Genomic DNA, 18,224 nt, shown 5'->3' with positions numbered 1-18,224 from the left:
ACTTTAGACTAAGAGAGCGATTTAAAAATTAAAATTACCTTCATTTTTGGACTACTGTCTAGATCTTGTCTCCATACTATCTTAAGTTGTTCAAATAAAAATGGTTTAACATTTTTTTAAACATTTTACTAAGGAAAACATATTTGCATTTAAAAATTGACATAAATGCCAAAAATTAAATAAAAGTTACTAAGAAAGGAACAAGCATCTAAAAAAATTACTATAGTCTTTTACACAATTTTCGATATGTCCATACCTCTATAAATGATACCTAATAGTCATAAGATATAACTAATTAGTAAGATTTTTCTCATAAAGGTTTAAAACAACATTTAACAAATTTATGCTTAGAAATTATTTTAAATTATAGTAACAATATTTGATTTAGGCATGAATGTTTTGGTTAATTACCAAATGGATAATCCGCCAAATAGCAAATATTGAGTTTTCACTTGTATATATTTATTTTAGAATGTTAATATTTACCCGGTATTAACAGCTGGTACTTCATCAATAATCATTATGCCAAGTTGATCGGCCAAATCCATAATTTCATCAGCATATGGATAATGCGACGTGCGGTAACAATTAGCGCCAATCCATTTAATAAGGTTATGATCACGTATTATCAGCGGTAAATCAAGGCCTTTGCCCCGTATATCTGAGTCTTCATGCCGACCGAACCCTAATAAAAAGTTAATTTTTGAGAAAAAGTACTTGTTTTTATTTAAATTTAGACACATTTCTTGGACTTTATTAAGCATAGTTTTTATTATCCAGAAAAACATTATTTTATATGAATGATGGCACCAAATTTAAAAAAAAGAAATAAAATATGATTTAGTTTGTCGTTTTTAAATTTATCGCCTAATTATGCACTATTTTATGTTTGTAATGCAGTATTTTTTAAGAAGTCAAATTATACAAAACAATAAAAACATAATAAGATTTACTTTTGGTCAAATCGTAATTTGTTTATCATAGTGAAATATATATCAAATGAAATTAATAATATCTTACAATTTTTGGTGGCTAAGACTAAGGAGTTAAGCGAAAGCCGTGGCCTTAGAGAAGAAATCGCTAGCCTTAAAGGAACAAAAGTAGTGGCAACATCAGCTTCGGTGGTAAGAAATTCAATGTCATATGCAAAGGTATTGCAGAATGATAATTAAATACTGGTAGTTAAACCCAAAGAGGCTGATAAAAACACGAAGCAAATGAAGGAGGATATCAGAAAAAAAGTTAATCCAGCTGAGATTGGTGCGGGTTTGTCTTTAGGTAAACCCAAGAAGAATGGAGGAATAATTCTTGAATGTGGCAATGAAAAGAATATTGGTATTATTCAGACTGAAGTACAAACTAAAATGGGCAACAACTATACTGTTAATGTGCCTAAACCTTAAGTGCCTATAATATACGTAGGAGTTTAGAAACAAAATTAAATATTTTGCGTAAAACTAAGATAATAGATAAAAAGTTTAATTTAATAATGGAAATAGACTCCCTAACATATAACCATTTTATTGACAGGGAAAGAATGAATATTGGGTGGAACCGTTGTGTCGTTTTTAATGACTATAATATTAAACAGTGTCTTAAGTGTTGCCGTTATGGACACATGGCAAAAGAGTGTAAGTGCAAGGGTTTCAGGGTCTTCAGATGTGATAGAAGCTATCGAACTAGCAGTAAGTTGAGTGGAGGTGGTATTCTGATATTTGTCAGTGATAGTATACAATCACAGTGCATTTCTATTCAAGAGGACCGTATTGAGCAAATTCTGATTCTATGCCAGTAATGGGACCAAGTTCATTATTGGTGGTGTTTATATACCTCCACAATCACCTCGGGATACTTATATCTGGCATTGTCAAACCATGGAGTGTGTTACTACTCAATATGCCAACCTAAATATATATCTGTTTGGAGATTACAACCTACCAAGGGCTGCATGGGGCAATAACGAGCATGGTCTCCTGGTTTAATGCCCAAGAGGTGACCCAGCTTTAGATGTTGCACAACGATTTGGTTATTTAAAATTTTATCAATGTAACTTGATTCCTAATGATAGAAATATATTTTTAGATCTGGTTTTTTCTAATGTTAAGGATTTAAATGTTCTTAAAGCTTCTGACCCTCTTTTTGAAGCTAATTTTCATCATATTGGATATGAGTTTGATATTTGGATATTTCAACAGCAAATAACTCAATTTTTTCAAATCTAGCTTATGAAGAATTTTTTTATGATTTCCGAAACGGTAACTACAATGAGCTTAATATCTTTCTATCCTCAATTAATTGGAACGAGTGTTTATCTCATAGTGATCTTAACTTATCAATCAGCGTTTTTTATGAATATCTCTCTATGGGGATTGCATATTTTATTCCTTTAAAGAAATATAGAACTTCCTCATTTCCTAAGTGGTTCTCCCCCGAACTTAGAAAGTTAACTAGGAATAAAAGGAGTGCTCATTCATTATATATGAGAGATAATACAGACGAAAACTATATAAAATTTTCTCGCCTTAGGTCTGAATGCAAACGTATGTCTGATTTGTGCTTCCGACAATATATTGAAGGGATAGATTCCGGCTTACAGAATGACCAATACCCTCTTTTATGGTGACAAGCAAGCGTCCAGTGGTTTGGATATTGCAAACATGTTTAAAGAATTTTTCCAAACTGTTTATTCTCCTGGTATTGATAATAATTAGCTGCAAAATGGTCCCGCTAATGGTTTAAATTTAAACATTACTAAGATCTTAACATATGATATATTTGAAGGTATTAGCTCACTCCCTAACAAGATTACTGCAGGCCCAGATGGGATTCCGAATTTTCTCTTGAGGAAATGTGTATGTACTCTTGCCATTCCTTTATCTCTGTTATTTAATGCTTCCTTACAAACATCCACATTTCCAATTGCCTGGAGGGAAAGTTTTATTGTGCCATTGTTTAAAGCTGGTCGTCGGGAGGTCATAGATAATTATAGAAGTATTTGCATTCAATCTTTAATACCTAAACTTTTTGATAGCCTTATAGCTAATCAATTTTCTTGGTTATGCAAAGGCCTAATATCAGATTCATAGCATGGGTTTTGCAAGAATAAGTCTACTGCCACTAACTTGATCTGTTACCAATCTGATCTTATGAGTAAATTAGAGGATCATAAACAAATTGATTCTATATACACCGATTTTAGTAAGGCGTTTGATCGTTTTGATCATCAAATTCTTCTGTCAAAACTGATCTTCGTAGGGTTTCATGTTGATTTTGTGAGTTGGATTAAAAATTCTTTAACTGGCCGTATTCAAAGGGTCAAGGTAGGTGGACATCTTTCTGATCCTATCAGCGTAATATCAGGTCTCCCTCAGGGAGGGCATACATCACCCTTATTATTTAATTTATTTATTAATGATATAGTTAACTGTTTGCTGTATAGTCAGTGTTTGATGTTTGCAGACGACTTAAAATTTTGGAGGGTGGTTGGTAGTATTGTGGATCAAGTATTACTACAAGCAGATATGGATCGCTTAAGTAATTGGTGTGAACAAAACAATCTTCATTTAAATGTTAAGAAATGTTGTGTTATTAGTTTCACTCGCAGGATCAACCGGTTTCAATCCAATTACTTCATTAATAATGAGCCACTAAATTATGTTGCATCTATTAGGGATTTGAAAGTTATTTTTGATGAGAAACTCACATTTATTGATCATATTAATTCAATTTCTGTAAAAGCATCAAAATTGCTAGGGTTTGTTATGACAAAGGGTTTATTGCTCCCTAGTAAGAACTATAATGGAGTACTGCTCTATAGTTTGGTCTCCATACCACCAGATTCATATCGATGCATTAGAAAGAGTTCAACATAAGTTCCTGAGATATTGTGCTCATAGAACTTTAACTGTTATTGAGAATCATGACTATTCTTATATTGAAAGTCAATTATCTATTCCGACACTGTCGCAACGCCGTAATATTTCTGGTGCTAGTTTTATATATAAGATCGTTAATAGGCTTATTGATTGCCCTGATCTGTTGGGTCGCATACGATTTAATGTTCCTCATCACGGGTTGCGCCATAATGTAACCTTTAACATTCCATTCCACAGAACATCCTATGGAATTAATAATCCTATGGATAGGTATATGAATTGGTTAAACAATTCGAATATTAATGTGTTTAACATAAGTTCCTTAATGCATCTAAAGAGGACACTTACTTCATAATTGTGCATAAAATTTTGTATTTACATTCTTGCATATAAATTATTAAGGTTGTTTCTAGTATATGTAGTATAGGTGTTTTTTACTTTAGTATTAATTTTTTAAGTAGGTTTAGATTATGACAGTTGTTTATGAAAATATTATTGCTTTGTAAAATTTACAGTTAATGGGGTTTTCCCGTATTATGAATAAGAAATAAAAAAAAACATGTGCAAAATGTAGTGGTGATCATGACGTCAAGGAGTGTAATGGAAATGTTGTTAAATGTGTTAATTGTATTATGTCTAGTCAAAGATATCAAAGATATGGCCTTGATTTGGATGTTGGTCATACTGTATGGGAGTTGAACAAGTTTGAATCATACAAAAAGATTGAAGACCAACAAAGGAACATGTACAACATATAGCAATTAGATAAAACTATTGTATTTAATGCAAACAAGGTTTATTTTAACTTTCGAGGGTACATTAACAACAAGGATCACATTCATCTTTTAATTAACGATTGGAAACCAAAGATCATTCTTTTAAGCGAGACTCACGTAACTCCCGATATTGAGTCATGTGAGCTGGTCATAGATAAGTATAAATTAGAGCAATGTACAAGTAATAACAGTAGAACAGGAGGGGTCTTAGCATTAATTAGGCGTGATATTAAATATAGAATTAGAAGAGTAGTATGTGTTGAAAGTTATGTCTGGTTACTGTCTATTGAAATGTCTGTGTCTCGTGATAAGTATTTATGTTCTATTTTATATCATTCACCTAACAAAGATGATGCTAATTTTTTGGAGTTTTTTGATCAATACCTAGATGAACTTAATGACGTTAATGGAATAAATGTAATTGTTGATGACTTCAATTTTAATCTGCTTAAAAATACTTTCTACGGCAACAAAATTAAGGACATAATATTTAGAAATGGATTTTCACAGATAGTCAAAACTCCAATTAGAACCGTTTCTGGTAGCCAAACTTTAATTGATTTTATAATTACCAATGACAAACAATGAACACAAACCAATGAACTATGGAAGAATTTGAAAACACTGTTGCCGAGTAAAAGTAGCACACTACCGGAGCAAATTAATTTTAATTTAGAAATACTTCAAGATGAAGAAGTTATATCCCACAGATTTAATAAATATTTTGTAGAGACTGTGGAGGATATTATAAATAATATACCACAAAGCGGAAACAGATTAAATAATGTTGTATGTCCCCCCGTGTTTAACATTTTTTCTAAATTCAAACCTGTCTCTATGTTAAAAATGAAAAATTCTCTTAAAAACTTAAAAAATGTTGGTGGTGGTGAATCTGGTATATCAAAACATGTCCTCCGGGAATCTCTCTTGTGGTTGGTAATAGATTGTTAGATATTATTAATACTTCTTTGTCTAACGGTGTTTTCCTAGATGATTGGAAACTGTCTACTGTTATTCCTGTTCCCAAAGTACAAAACACAAATTCGCATAATAAATTTAGACCCATTAACACGGTACCTGTCTATGAAAAGCTCGTTGAGAATCGTGTTAAGGAACAACTTGTTGAGTTTTGTAATAAAGGCAAAATAATTGTTCCTGGAGAGTCAGGATTTCGTGAGCATCATTCTTGTGAATCCGTTGTCGTTAATATTTGTGACGATTTTCTCAAAGCTATCGACTGTGATAATCTTGTTTTAGCGGTATTTTTAGTTTTAAAGAGAGCCTTCGAATCGATCGATAGACAAATTTTAATTACCAAACTACAGCGATTAGGAATTAGGGATAATGCTTTGAGTTGGTTTAAGTCGTATGTGTCCAACAGAGTTCAACGTGTAATGTTTAAAAATAGTATATCTCAGTGTGTTTTTGTTAATTATGGTGTGCCTCAAGGAACTGTCTTAGGACCATTGGTATTTCTACTGTACATTAATGATATGGTAAAAAATTTTGAAAAGTGTAGGGTGGTATTATTTGCAGATGATACAATATTATAGGCAAAAACTTACAGCAAATGCAAATCGACCTAAATAATGAACTGAATAGTTTATTTGTCTGGCTTTGCACTGACAAATTGTGCTTAAATACAGCTAAATCGAAGTTTTGCATATTTGGAAAAAAGTCACGACTTAATCAAATAGACATGGATAGTGTGAGCATTACTGTAAATGGGAATAGCATTCTTTATGAGAGTGAAATTAAGAATTTGGGTACTATTCTAGATGCCAATTTAAACTTTTGTGCTTGTGCAGACTACGTCATGCGAAAATTCTCCAAAAAAGTTGGATTTATCACCAGAGTGGGATGAAACCTCTCCATGAACACAAAGTTGGCTTTGTTCAATAGCATGGCACTTCCGCATTTGCAGTATTGCTCCACGTTGTTGTTTAATCTACCACAATATAAAATACACTAATTGGAAGTAATACAGAATAGAGCTATGAGACTGATTTTAAAATGTGATCGATATACACCAATTAAATGTATGTTAAGTGTCCTAAATATGATGTCTGTGACTGAACGTATAAAGTTTAATGTCTATTTGACCTACTTTTGTTGTCAACTGAAGTCAGGAGTGCCTATAATCAACACAGGCCATAGTAGGTTTAAAACACTAATATTTCTTAAGTATTTAATTTTCAAGTTAAATAAAAGTCACTATACGATATTTTTTTTCGTAAATGTAATCTATTGAATAAATAAATAAATAATATCTTCATTATACCAAAGTGGATTTTGGTATCGTTTTAATATCATTTAAATCATATTGTAATTGATAATTGCAGGATTTATAATAGTTACTATCATTTAATTGATTGCCTAAGATACGCTAATTAAAATACGCATTATGCTTACTAAAATCAAAAATCAGTACACTGAAGAGCTCTCACTTAATATCAATTAAAAGCAAAATTCTCAATAAAACACAAATACTTAGGCTTAAAGCTGCCATTTATTTCCTAAAAGGTAATACGAAAATAGATAAAATTGAATTTTTTGATGAAAATCCCGATAAAAAATTGAAATGCATAAATGAAATACATGAAATCATTAAACCGATGCATATAAAGTAAATATATATTATATATATACAGGATGTCTCACGACGAATAGACGCGATCAATAGTTCGGAAACTAATTATTCAAAAATTTTGAAAATTTGGCAACAGGGCACAGTCGATGGGGGCTATACAACTAAAATATTTTGACAGTTGTGACGTTTCCGGTTATACCGGAAGTAGGTGTCAACTTCGTTATTTTAAACGGAATATCCTGTATATTTTTACATTTTTGGCTTTCACATGAAATTCTAGGTATATTTTATGTATGATGTCCTATACCTAAGTGTAACCGTTTTTGACATATTTTTAATTTCATGTGAAAACCTATGTTTGTAAGCCCTAACATAATTACCGATTATTCCCTTTTAGTAGCCTTTATTTATTGGTTAGTTTTGGTTTTATTTTAGAGGAAGGACCACTTTAAAAGACTATTTTATTATTTAACTAAAAAAACCAAACAGGGGCGTTAAAAACTAGCATTAAAAATTAAAATGAAAAAATCATTAAAAGTCAATTTTTTTAAATAGGAACCCCCTATTTTTATCATTTTTAATAAAGATAATTAAAAATATTTTTTTTTTTGAATTTTCATCAAATTTTTAATTCATCCATTGTCCCAAAGATGCTGGTCATAGACTTTTATAAAAGGTAAAAACACAAAATCTACAGCATCATATATTTATGATTATTATGATGAAATATGATATATTTATCATTATTTATGATGAAATCTACAGCATCATAAATATATGATGCTGTAGCTTTTGTGTTTTTACCTTTTATAAAAAAAAACAAATAACAAGCAAAATTGCTGTGGTTATTAACGAAACTAAATCTAGAAGAACGAAAGAAAAGCATGGTACTTAAAATGCTCTTCATCTTTATCACTCTTTTTTTTTCATTTTATTTAGAAAAAGTTTATATATAAATAAAGTCAAGCGGTATTTTTATTATGTAATTATTGCTTTTTATTAGAAAATTATAAAACCTTACCTCTGATATAAATATTTTTTCCATTTATTGTAAGACTAGTGCTGTTGTAGTTCAGTTCTCTTATACCAAAAGGTTGTTTATAGTGATCTATAACTACCTCATTTTTCACAAGTAGAACCTAAAAATTTGCCAAATTTACTTAACTAATCAATAACTAATTAAATCAAATATACTAACCTCTAAAGAATAAAGATAACCTGGATCATCGTGCATCAGGTATGGCCACCAAAGAATAGCATCTGTTATTAAAACAATATCTGCTAATTTCTGTGATGAAGCTACTGTGCTACCTCTTTTGTCTAAAATGTTCACATGAATGTTTGTGGTAGCATCTAACCCAGTACAACTTATGTTATAGTAAATCAGACCTAAAGAACGATATTTTACTACTCATTTCGATAAAAATGTATGATTATTACCAGTTGTTCCATTGACTTGAGTCCTTATATTGACATCTTCAACATATGCATCATTAGTAGTATACAAGTAAACTGGCCGGTCAATTCCAGCATAATTAAAGAAGTCAAAAGTGTAAGTTTGCTTAAGTCTTCCACTTATAAGTGTTTCAACAGATCCTTGGGGTATTGAAGTATTCGTTAGTATATTGTTGACTTCCACAGTAATAAAGTTTTCATCTCCGTAATTCAGGTAAGAAGTTACTTCAGTAGCAAACGGTAAATGACCAATAGAGTGAGTTAGCGCAAGTTGGTTGTTAATTTGCTGCAATTCTTTCTTTAAAAAACGTTTTATTTTAATTTTAGGAAATACTTACAACACTAGCATTGTAACAAACAGATCCGAACCTGATCCATACTTTTTTAGTATGCCAAGAGCTTGGTACAAAGAAGGTTCTTTTGTACCACACTGCTCCCACGTGCTCTCTTACATTGAATTTGGTAGAAACATCATTGTAACTGGATGGTACTGGCATAAGATTTACTTCTAAATCATTGGCCTGTAAGGATACATTAACAGCTCGAACCATTTACTTTCATTTGAAAAAGAAGAAATAATCGTATAAAAATATGCGAGTAAAGAAAATAGGGTAAAGTCGGGAAAGATGACGCAGAGCCAAAATTACGGTGTAACCATACCCAATTTATTAGTCGTGCACGCCATGTGGTAGAGCTGGTACTGTCTTCGGTTTCTCTTGTTTTTCATATAAAAAGGCGTTAAAATATAGGTGCAGTATAATTTTTCTAATTGGTAAGTACCACGAAGTTGTTAAAAAATATTTTATTTTAACCAAAGTTCGTAAATAACCAAAAAAATACTTGACGTAGGAAAAACTATGCTATGTTAGTAACGTGTTTATATTAAGGCGAGTGCGTTTACTTCATAACATATAGAGTAATATAGGTGCGTCATCTCTCTCACACATCTGGGATAGATAACGCATAATTTATAAAAATTTGTTTACTTTTTTAAGCCAATGTTTATTTTCAGATCCTTCAAAATGCTAACATTTTACGGTCCTAAAAAAAGTTCAAGGGGCAAATGGATAGAAGAAGAACTGCTAAAAGCTGTAGAAGCTGTAAGAGTCAGAAACGTTTCAATAAGAAAGGTTGCAAGAGAAAATAATATTCCTGAAAGAACGCTAAGACTTAAACGCTAACGATTTTAAGAAGGGTGGAATGGGTGGAAAATCACTTTTGGGGGAGGATGTTGAAAAAAAGCTTTGTGAGCATATTAAAAAGCTACAAAATTCTGGATTTGCACCAACAAGAACAACTGTTAGAATTTTAGCCTACAATTTAGCAAAATCGTTGGGTATCGAAAGTAGGTTCAATACACAAGCCCATATGGCCGGAAAAGATTGGTTGAAACTTTTTTTAAATCGAAATAATAGCCTTTCTATAAGAAAAGCAGAGGGCGTCTCTTTAGCAAGAGCTCAAGGGCTAAATAAAGAAGAGGTTAATAATTATTTTCAATTATTATCAAAAATGTTAACAGATAATGATTTGCTAAATAAGCCTTTGAATATTTTTAATATGGATGAAAGTGGCTGCAGCTTAACAATGATCCTGGAAAAGTTATCGCTGCAAAAATAAGTAAAGATATTCATGCTATTAAAGGTCAAGAAAGAGGAGAGACTATAACTCTTGTGGCTTGCTGTAATGCAGAAGGTTCATTTTTACCACCATATTGTATTTTTAAGGGGCTGAACAAGCAACAAGTTTGGGAAGAAAATATGCCGCCCGGAGCCATAATTAAAATGAGAAAAAAGTCTGCTTATATTTGTGAAGAGCTGTTCATGGATTGGCTAACAAATCACTTCATACCCAGGAAGCCAGCTGGAAAGTGTCTCCTGATTTTAGATGGTCATGGTTCTCATATAAACTCCTATGAAATGCTAGAAACTGCCCTGGAAAATTACATTTTATTATTGTGCCTGCCCAGCCATACTACCCATTTTTTACAACCCCTTGATCTCTCTTTTTTTAAGCCACTGAAAAGTTACTTTAAACGTGCATGTGATGAATTTATAAGGGCAAATCCAGGCAAATGTATTGAACGCGGACATTTTAGGAAACTTGCTGATTCTTGGACACGTGCAGCAAGAACTGAGATTGGAATATCAGGATTTTGTGCTACAAGAATTTACTTCTTGAAATCATCTGCTATCCCAGATCATGCTTTTCTTTCTGCCGAGGAAAATGAACTACCTTCTCAACATTTACCAAGTGAACGCTCAGAACCTGGTCCTCCTTAATCGACATTAACACACAATATAGCATTGACAAGTTCAAACTCTTCCCCTCTTAAAACATTGGATAATTATTCTGCTGTGCCTGTCGCTTGTACATTAGATTGGACGCCTTCAAAGATTTTAGAAGATCTTTCTCCTGTTCCCAAGATCGTATCTTCAAAGAATCCAAAAAGAAGAAAACAGTCTGCCCAAGACATTTAGCCCTAGCCCTATCAACGTTTTGGAAAAAAAAGAGAAGAGACTCAAGAAATTAGAGCTTGAAGCCAAAAAATTAGAAAAACAGAAGCAAAACCAACAAAAAGAAAAAGCACTCTCACTTTCGTCGCGTGAGTGCTCTTAATTCTATCAAACGCAAATTAGTTGAAAGTCATCATCAGATAATGATGATGATTTTTCAATTAATGATTCCACCGATGACGAGATTTTTGATGAGAATGAATGTATTGGTTGCTTAGAAAAGTACGACTAAACAACCTCTGTAGACTGGATAAAATGTGTTAAATGTGAGAGATGGGTTCGAGCTTTTCCTGCACCTCATATGAACAACATTGTATGTTATGTGCTAAACTAGTTTTTAAAAAATTGGTATGTTAATATTTAATTCATATTATCTAGAATTCTTTCTGTTACTTTTTTTATTTTATTTAAGCTACCTATATTTAATGTGAGCTTAATATTTACATTTTTCCTACACATTTTTCACTTTTTTTTTATTATGTATAAAGCTCATAAGCAATAACACCCACCCGGTCGGCGTCAACACACCCATATAGGATGGGTGAGATTGCCAAATACATAATAAGGAAAAAAAATGTTATTGACAGGAAAACCTGATTTATTGAATCCAAATAATACATTTTTCACATATAAACTTAAATATTTAAATGTGGTTTTTATTTACTGTCTCCCAATATTAGAACTATAAACTTTATCACGAAACAAAAAAAGGTGCGTCCTCTGTTCCAACTCTACCCTATGGACCTAAGCATAAAAGTTCTGACTATCCTCTTGGACTTGCACAAGGCTTCTGATATACTGTAATATTATAAATTATTGGATTTTAAATGTGACTGGGTCTGAATAATTTCTAAGAGAAAAAAATCCTTGTCTTACTCATTGTAATACAAAACGCGAGCAAGAGATTTCAAGTGTTTATTATTTTTGCTCATAATGCTAGTGTAATAGCTTATAGTGTGTTCTTTCCTAGAATCTCTACAAGCTCTTGTACCTTTTACAATCTCCACCTAATTTCAAAAGTATCAAAATGCATAGAGTTTAGAGAACTTATAGTAAATAAGGCATTCCACTGCATTCGGGTAATAAAAACAGGATAGCGTAAAGTATCTGAAAGTGATCCTAAATGAAAACCTTACTAGGAGGAGCGTGCCTTGCATGCGATGTGTCAATTAGTATTTAAGTTATATGAAATATAACATCTCTTGACACTGCAGACACTAAGAATATTTCTCAAATTTAATTTGTTCATGAAAATCGTCAAATTTTAGGTCCGACAGTTCCGTTTTTGATTGTTACTTAAGAAAATTCATCGTAACTCTTTGGCTTTAATAGTTAACGGAATGGTTTAACTGATGTTAGGTAACACAATGTTAAGTTTCATTTTTAGTTCCTACAGTTTTTTTGTCAAATCAGTTGCTTTTGAGCAATCGTCAAACTTTGCGACCGAAACTTGCATTTATAATTGCTTCTTGACAAAATTTGCCGTAACTCCTTTGCTATGATAGTTAATAAAGGGATATAACTAGTGTTAAATAACACAAGATTAAAGATTTATTTTATGTTCCTAAAGTATTATTTGTCAAATTGGTTGGTTTTAAGCAATCGCCAAACATTGGGTGCGACAGTTTCATTTATGTTTGTTTTTTAACAAGAATTGGCGTAATCTTTTTTGCTATAATAGTTAACGAAATAATTTAACTAGTATTAGATAACTCAAGATTAAAAATTTACTTTATGTTTCTTGTGTCAAATAAGTTGTTTTTGAGCAATCGTCAAATTTTGGGCCCGATAGTTGTGTTTATGTTTGTTTCTTAACAAAATCTATCGTAACTCTGTTACTGTGGTAGTAAAAAAAAAATATTTAACGAGTGTTATATAGCATAAGGTTAAAGGCTCATTTATGTTTTTATAGTTTTTTGTCAAAATACCTATTTTTGAGAAATCGTCAAATTCTGAGCTCGACAGTTGCACTTACTTATGATTGTTACCTAACAAAATTCTTCCCAACTCTTTTGATATGATAGTTAACGAATTGGTTTAACCGGAAGTAAATAGCACAAGATTAAAGGTTTGTTTTGTGTTTTTACAGTTTTTTTTTTAAAAATTTGTTGTTTTTCAGAAAATCATTTGTCTGTAAGAATACATATATATTAACATCATCAAAGATTTTGAATTTAAACATATCTCAAGGAAGTCAAGGCGTTCCACATGCTGTCTGACTATGGGGTATTCTTTGCCTATGCTCTGAACCAGACTAGTTTAATATCATTGTTATACGTTGATTAAATATAACCAACTAATCTTGTGGGTATTATTTTAAAACTTCTTAAAAGATAATGATAGTGGGAAAACGGTCAGAGGCTCATAAGATTAGCTGCATGGAAAAATGATAATGGTTTTACTTAGAGCTAGTCTAGTTCTCCTTTTACCATAGCTAAACCAGAAGATACGTACATGCTGAAAGGAGAACTATCACGCAACCAAACACCCGTAATGAAAAGTCTGGTTTTATCTAATGAAGTAACTTTCAACTGGCTTCAGTGCAAAGAAGATGCAACATCTTTAAATTCTAATCATTAAAAATGCTTATATTGCCTTTCGTTCACATAATGTAAAAGCTTCAAGAAACCAAATAAAAGTTTAACAAATGCTGGATTACAGGTTTAGTCCAGCAGAAAAAACTGATTTGCTCATCCTTTCGAAACATGAACAGGAAGCAAGGTTTATGGTTTCTGTTGAGACCAAGCTGATGGTATTTGCCAAATATTAAGAGTGTTTATGTTCGCCTAATTGGCTGCCTAAGATTGTGAATCAAAGACATGAATCACACTTACTAGAATCAAGTATCAAAATCAGTAACGATATACCAATAAAATCTTCTTTAACTATGCTCTTGTGCAGTGCCTTTTGCTTTAACTGCAGTATTGGAAAAACCAGACTGGTTGTGAGTAGTATCATTATTTTTTTATTAAACATTACCGCTTTTCTTCCTTATTCAATATAATCAGACCTTTCATAATGACCTTATGGATAAGAATTTCATAAGGTCATTATGTGGAATAAGGAAACTTTCAGATGTTTTTAGCGCAAAGAATGTGCAATATTATCAAATTATAATTATAAGATATGTTTTTATTCTTTTTCGTTTACATTATTATACAATAAAGGTCTGATACATGCGTAAGATCGTAATGAAGCAAAGCTTGACTTTCAGTGAAAAAAGTCACCAAAAAAGAAAAAAACATCTGGAAATTCAAGAAGAAGAAGAAGATGAGCAAACTACGTTTTAGGAATACAAGAAAAATTTTAACAAATGCCGTACCACCGGTTTTGATTAGTAGAAAGCACTGATTTTCGCATTCTCTTAAAAGATATGAAGAAAGTAAGGTTTATGGTTTCTGTTCAGACCAAATGTATGGTATCTGCATAAAATTAAGAGTATTCATGTTCGCGTAATTAGCTGCCTAAGGTAATGAATCAAATTATTCCACCCACATGAATGACATATCACGATCAATTATCAAATAGCAATAGGATGGTAGTTTTACCATAAGATTTTCTTTAACTATTCTCTGTAAGGGTCTTTTGCTTAGTCCAATATTGGAAGAACAAGACTGGTTTTGAGTAGTATCATTGTTATTAATCACACCAACTGATCTTGTTTTACTTAGAGCTAGTTTAGTTCTTTTATTACTAGAACTTAACCAGAAGACAACTGCACGAGATGATAAAAAAACATACAATTAAACAACAAGCTATTATCCCTAAGAATACGAAAGGTCTAACTTTTTTGAGTAAGGAAGCTTTTATGTGGCCTCAGTACAAAGAAGATACAACATCTTTAAAATCTAATCATAAAAAGGGTTTCTATTCCTGTTCCTTTACATAATAATATCGTAATGAAGCAGATCTTAATTTAAAAAAAAATTACCAAAAAGAAAACATACCTAGAAATTCCAGAAGAAAAAAGCACAAAAAACAAACCAAAAATTTAACGAATTCTGTTAATGAACTTAACCTGTGATCAGGTTGTTGATGGACTAAACCTGATCACAGGTTTAATTCATCAACAGAAACCACTGATTTGCTAATTTTTTTGAAAGATTGTGCAGAAAGTAAGGTTTATGGTATTTGTTGAGACCAAACTTATGGTAGCTGCACGAAAAGATGAGTATGTGTGTTCATCTAATTGACTGCCTATGAATCAAATATCAAGATCAATAATCAAATAGCAATAAGACTATCGTCCTGACAATCACAGAATAGTGACATAGTTACTTACTAAATGATTAAAGTACATAGTATAGTGGAATACAGAATAAAAGTATTTAATAACTGTGCAAACACTATAATCATGACTATATTTCAGACTCTTATATGATCTTAAATGAATGGTTTAGAATTTAGGAGAAATGGTTCTACACTCAAAGGCAAACCCAAAGGCTCAAAGAAGACAATAGTCAAAAAGATGTTAGATAATATTACAATGAAATTTTCAGAGAACTCCGCATGCAACTCCTCTTTCACAGATTATAATCATGGACTTTTAAATAGAGATTGCAAACCACGGAAGCACCGGTACATGGTAAGATTCTTCTTTTATCATATAATTTTTGAAACCTAACATAAGTTAATTTATTTACTGGAAATCGCTCAGAAAGAGTAGAATGAAAAATGTTGATTTATGCCAAAAGCGAATAAAAAAAATTACATTTATAAAGGATAAAATAGGACATAAAGTCAAAACATTATTCTGCTTTAATATTTAATGCTTCAATGAATCAATTGTTAGCCTAATGAAAGAATTTTAGATGAAAAAATAGAATAAATATTTAAAACATTTCACCAAAAATTTTTAGCAATTACAGAACCCAAGTCCAGAATTAACCTAGTAGCAATAGCACCTATTTTTATCTTTAATATTCTTAGTTACTTCTTCATAAGTAAAATTAAGAGTTCTTTTTCTGGGACTTCTTTTACGCGATCTACAAAGCTATCATTAAACAGCTCGATACAGCAGGCAGGATTCAACCTTCTAGCACTTGCATCTATTTCTATTCTATAAGTTTATAAATATTTCTGCTGCTAATAGTTATGGTTGCAGTTCATTTGCTTTTTTATAACTCATTTACTTTAAATAAAATTAAATTTTTAGTATCCACACTTACCTCTTCTATATGATCAACAAAACTAGCGTTCGTAGTGAAGTACCATAGACCATTTAAACTTAATACTTCTCTAGCTTTTGATGATTGAGCTGGGAGGATTCCTCCATAGGATAGTCTAGCTAAAGTACATACCACCATAAACTGAAAAGCTGCTGTCAAGATCATTCTTGCCTTTGGAAAATAGAATATTATATTAGCCGGATATAAACAGCAATATGCAGTTGACTAGAGAGTGATTGAATTAGGACAAAAAAAGCTTCTGTTTGGTCAAAAAAATACTACTAATATTTCTATAATTTATAGAAATTAATTAAAATATTATTATTGAAATATATTTTTTTCTTGTCTTGTTTTTAATAAGTAAAAAAAAAACTATTTAAAGATTTAATGTAATATTTATCTTGCATATTGATAACGAATTGTAATTTAATTAAAAAACAAAACTAAATATTAGGAACAATTCACCCATCTCCTCCAAGAGATCAAGTAAATATTTTTGACAAAAACAAGCACACTCTTTGTGCTCAAATTAGAGCATTATCAGACCTTAACAATACCTATATAATTTTCATGCTCATTATCAATAAATTCTTGACTGAAGAACCTTAAAATCAAAGGAGAAATTATAGAAAAAGATGTATTTTTATATATTATACAATTATTATATTATAATAGGGCTAGTCATTTTATTTTGTACCTTTTTTACTTTCGGATGAATATATACGAGTCAATTATTTTACACCACTTATAACCCACAATATTTACAATTAGACTAAGTTCGATTAAATTTATAGCAATAGTATTTATATACATTAAAAAAATTGTGCAATACCTAAGATTAATAAATAAATGCCATATACCCCACAAAAACGGACAATGGCCTTGTTATTTATTATTTTTTGTCAGTAAATATTAAAATTTTAGTACGTTCTTTAATCGGGTATTAAACTTTTTCTTGTAGGACCTTCATCTTAAAAAGCCCTACCTAGCAATTAGAAAACCGTAGTAGTATAAAATATATCTCTACCGGTTTCATAGCTTTACGCTGCATCATCAGACAAACCAAAAATTAAAAAAAACAAATACAGCCTTAGAAGTACACTTACAAGAGTGACAGAAAATTGTTTGTCGAGATTATGATATAATTGGACCATAGAAATTAAATTTTTCTTTAAAAGTTTTTTTTTAAATAGTCGTCAACGATTATTACGTAATTAATCATTAATGACCACATTGAATTTATTTTATTAAAGTTTATTTTAGAAAACTGTTATAGAAAACTTGCAATATAATATACCAAAAAAATTACATCATAAATATCATAAATTGGCAAAAAAACTCAAGAAAAAATAAGTACTTGAGTATACCGCATTGTAATCGTGTATTTCCCTTTTAAAATGTAAGTGCAATAACCCCATTGTTTTCGTTTAATTTAAATAATATGAAAGAAAAGTACTTGTAAATATTTTAAACCCACAACTGCTTAGATATTTTTTGAATTTTATTGTTTGGTATGACGAATCCAGGGTTGTTACAATATTCGTAGTTATTAATTGAACGATATAATTATACGTATTTGTAAGTTACTTTTTTGACTGTAAAGTATAAATATTTAATTCCCTATACATACTTATTCTTAATCTTGCAAGCTTACAGGCACGGTACTTGACTTTTGCCGACGATACTCTCTTACTATACATCGGTACAAATGGAAATGATTTATATAAATTAGTCAATATTAATTTAAATATATACATGCAATGGCTTTACTATAATAGGTTAAAAATCGATGCTACTTAAACAAAATATATAATATTTCATTTTTCTATAATTTCTATAATATCTAT

General features: G+C 30.9%; 1 protein-coding gene across 1 annotated transcript in view; it reads right to left on the bottom strand.

Moving 5' to 3' along the window:
- LOC126741345 (beta-glucuronidase-like) overlaps positions 1-17,149 on the bottom strand; it is a 28,196-nt gene extending 11,047 nt beyond the window's left edge. The window contains exons 1-7 of the mRNA XM_050447741.1: positions 17,075-17,149; positions 16,378-16,548; positions 9,035-9,217; positions 8,682-8,982; positions 8,440-8,630; positions 8,263-8,380; positions 487-685 (exon numbers count right to left, since the gene is read on the bottom strand). Of these exons, the coding sequence (XP_050303698.1) occupies positions 487-685; positions 8,263-8,380; positions 8,440-8,630; positions 8,682-8,982; positions 9,035-9,217; positions 16,378-16,542 (1,157 nt within the window). The 5' untranslated portion in view covers positions 16,543-16,548; positions 17,075-17,149. The remainder of the gene's footprint in view (positions 1-486; positions 686-8,262; positions 8,381-8,439; positions 8,631-8,681; positions 8,983-9,034; positions 9,218-16,377; positions 16,549-17,074) is intronic.
- Between the last annotated feature and the right edge of the window lie 1,075 nt (positions 17,150-18,224).

This window comes from Anthonomus grandis, chromosome 10 (assembly GCF_022605725.1).
Source record: "Anthonomus grandis grandis chromosome 10, icAntGran1.3, whole genome shotgun sequence".
Classification (NCBI taxonomy): domain Eukaryota; kingdom Metazoa; phylum Arthropoda; class Insecta; order Coleoptera; family Curculionidae; genus Anthonomus; species Anthonomus grandis.
Note: the sequence above shows the minus strand (reverse complement) of the source record. Positions and strands in the feature narration are given on the sequence as shown.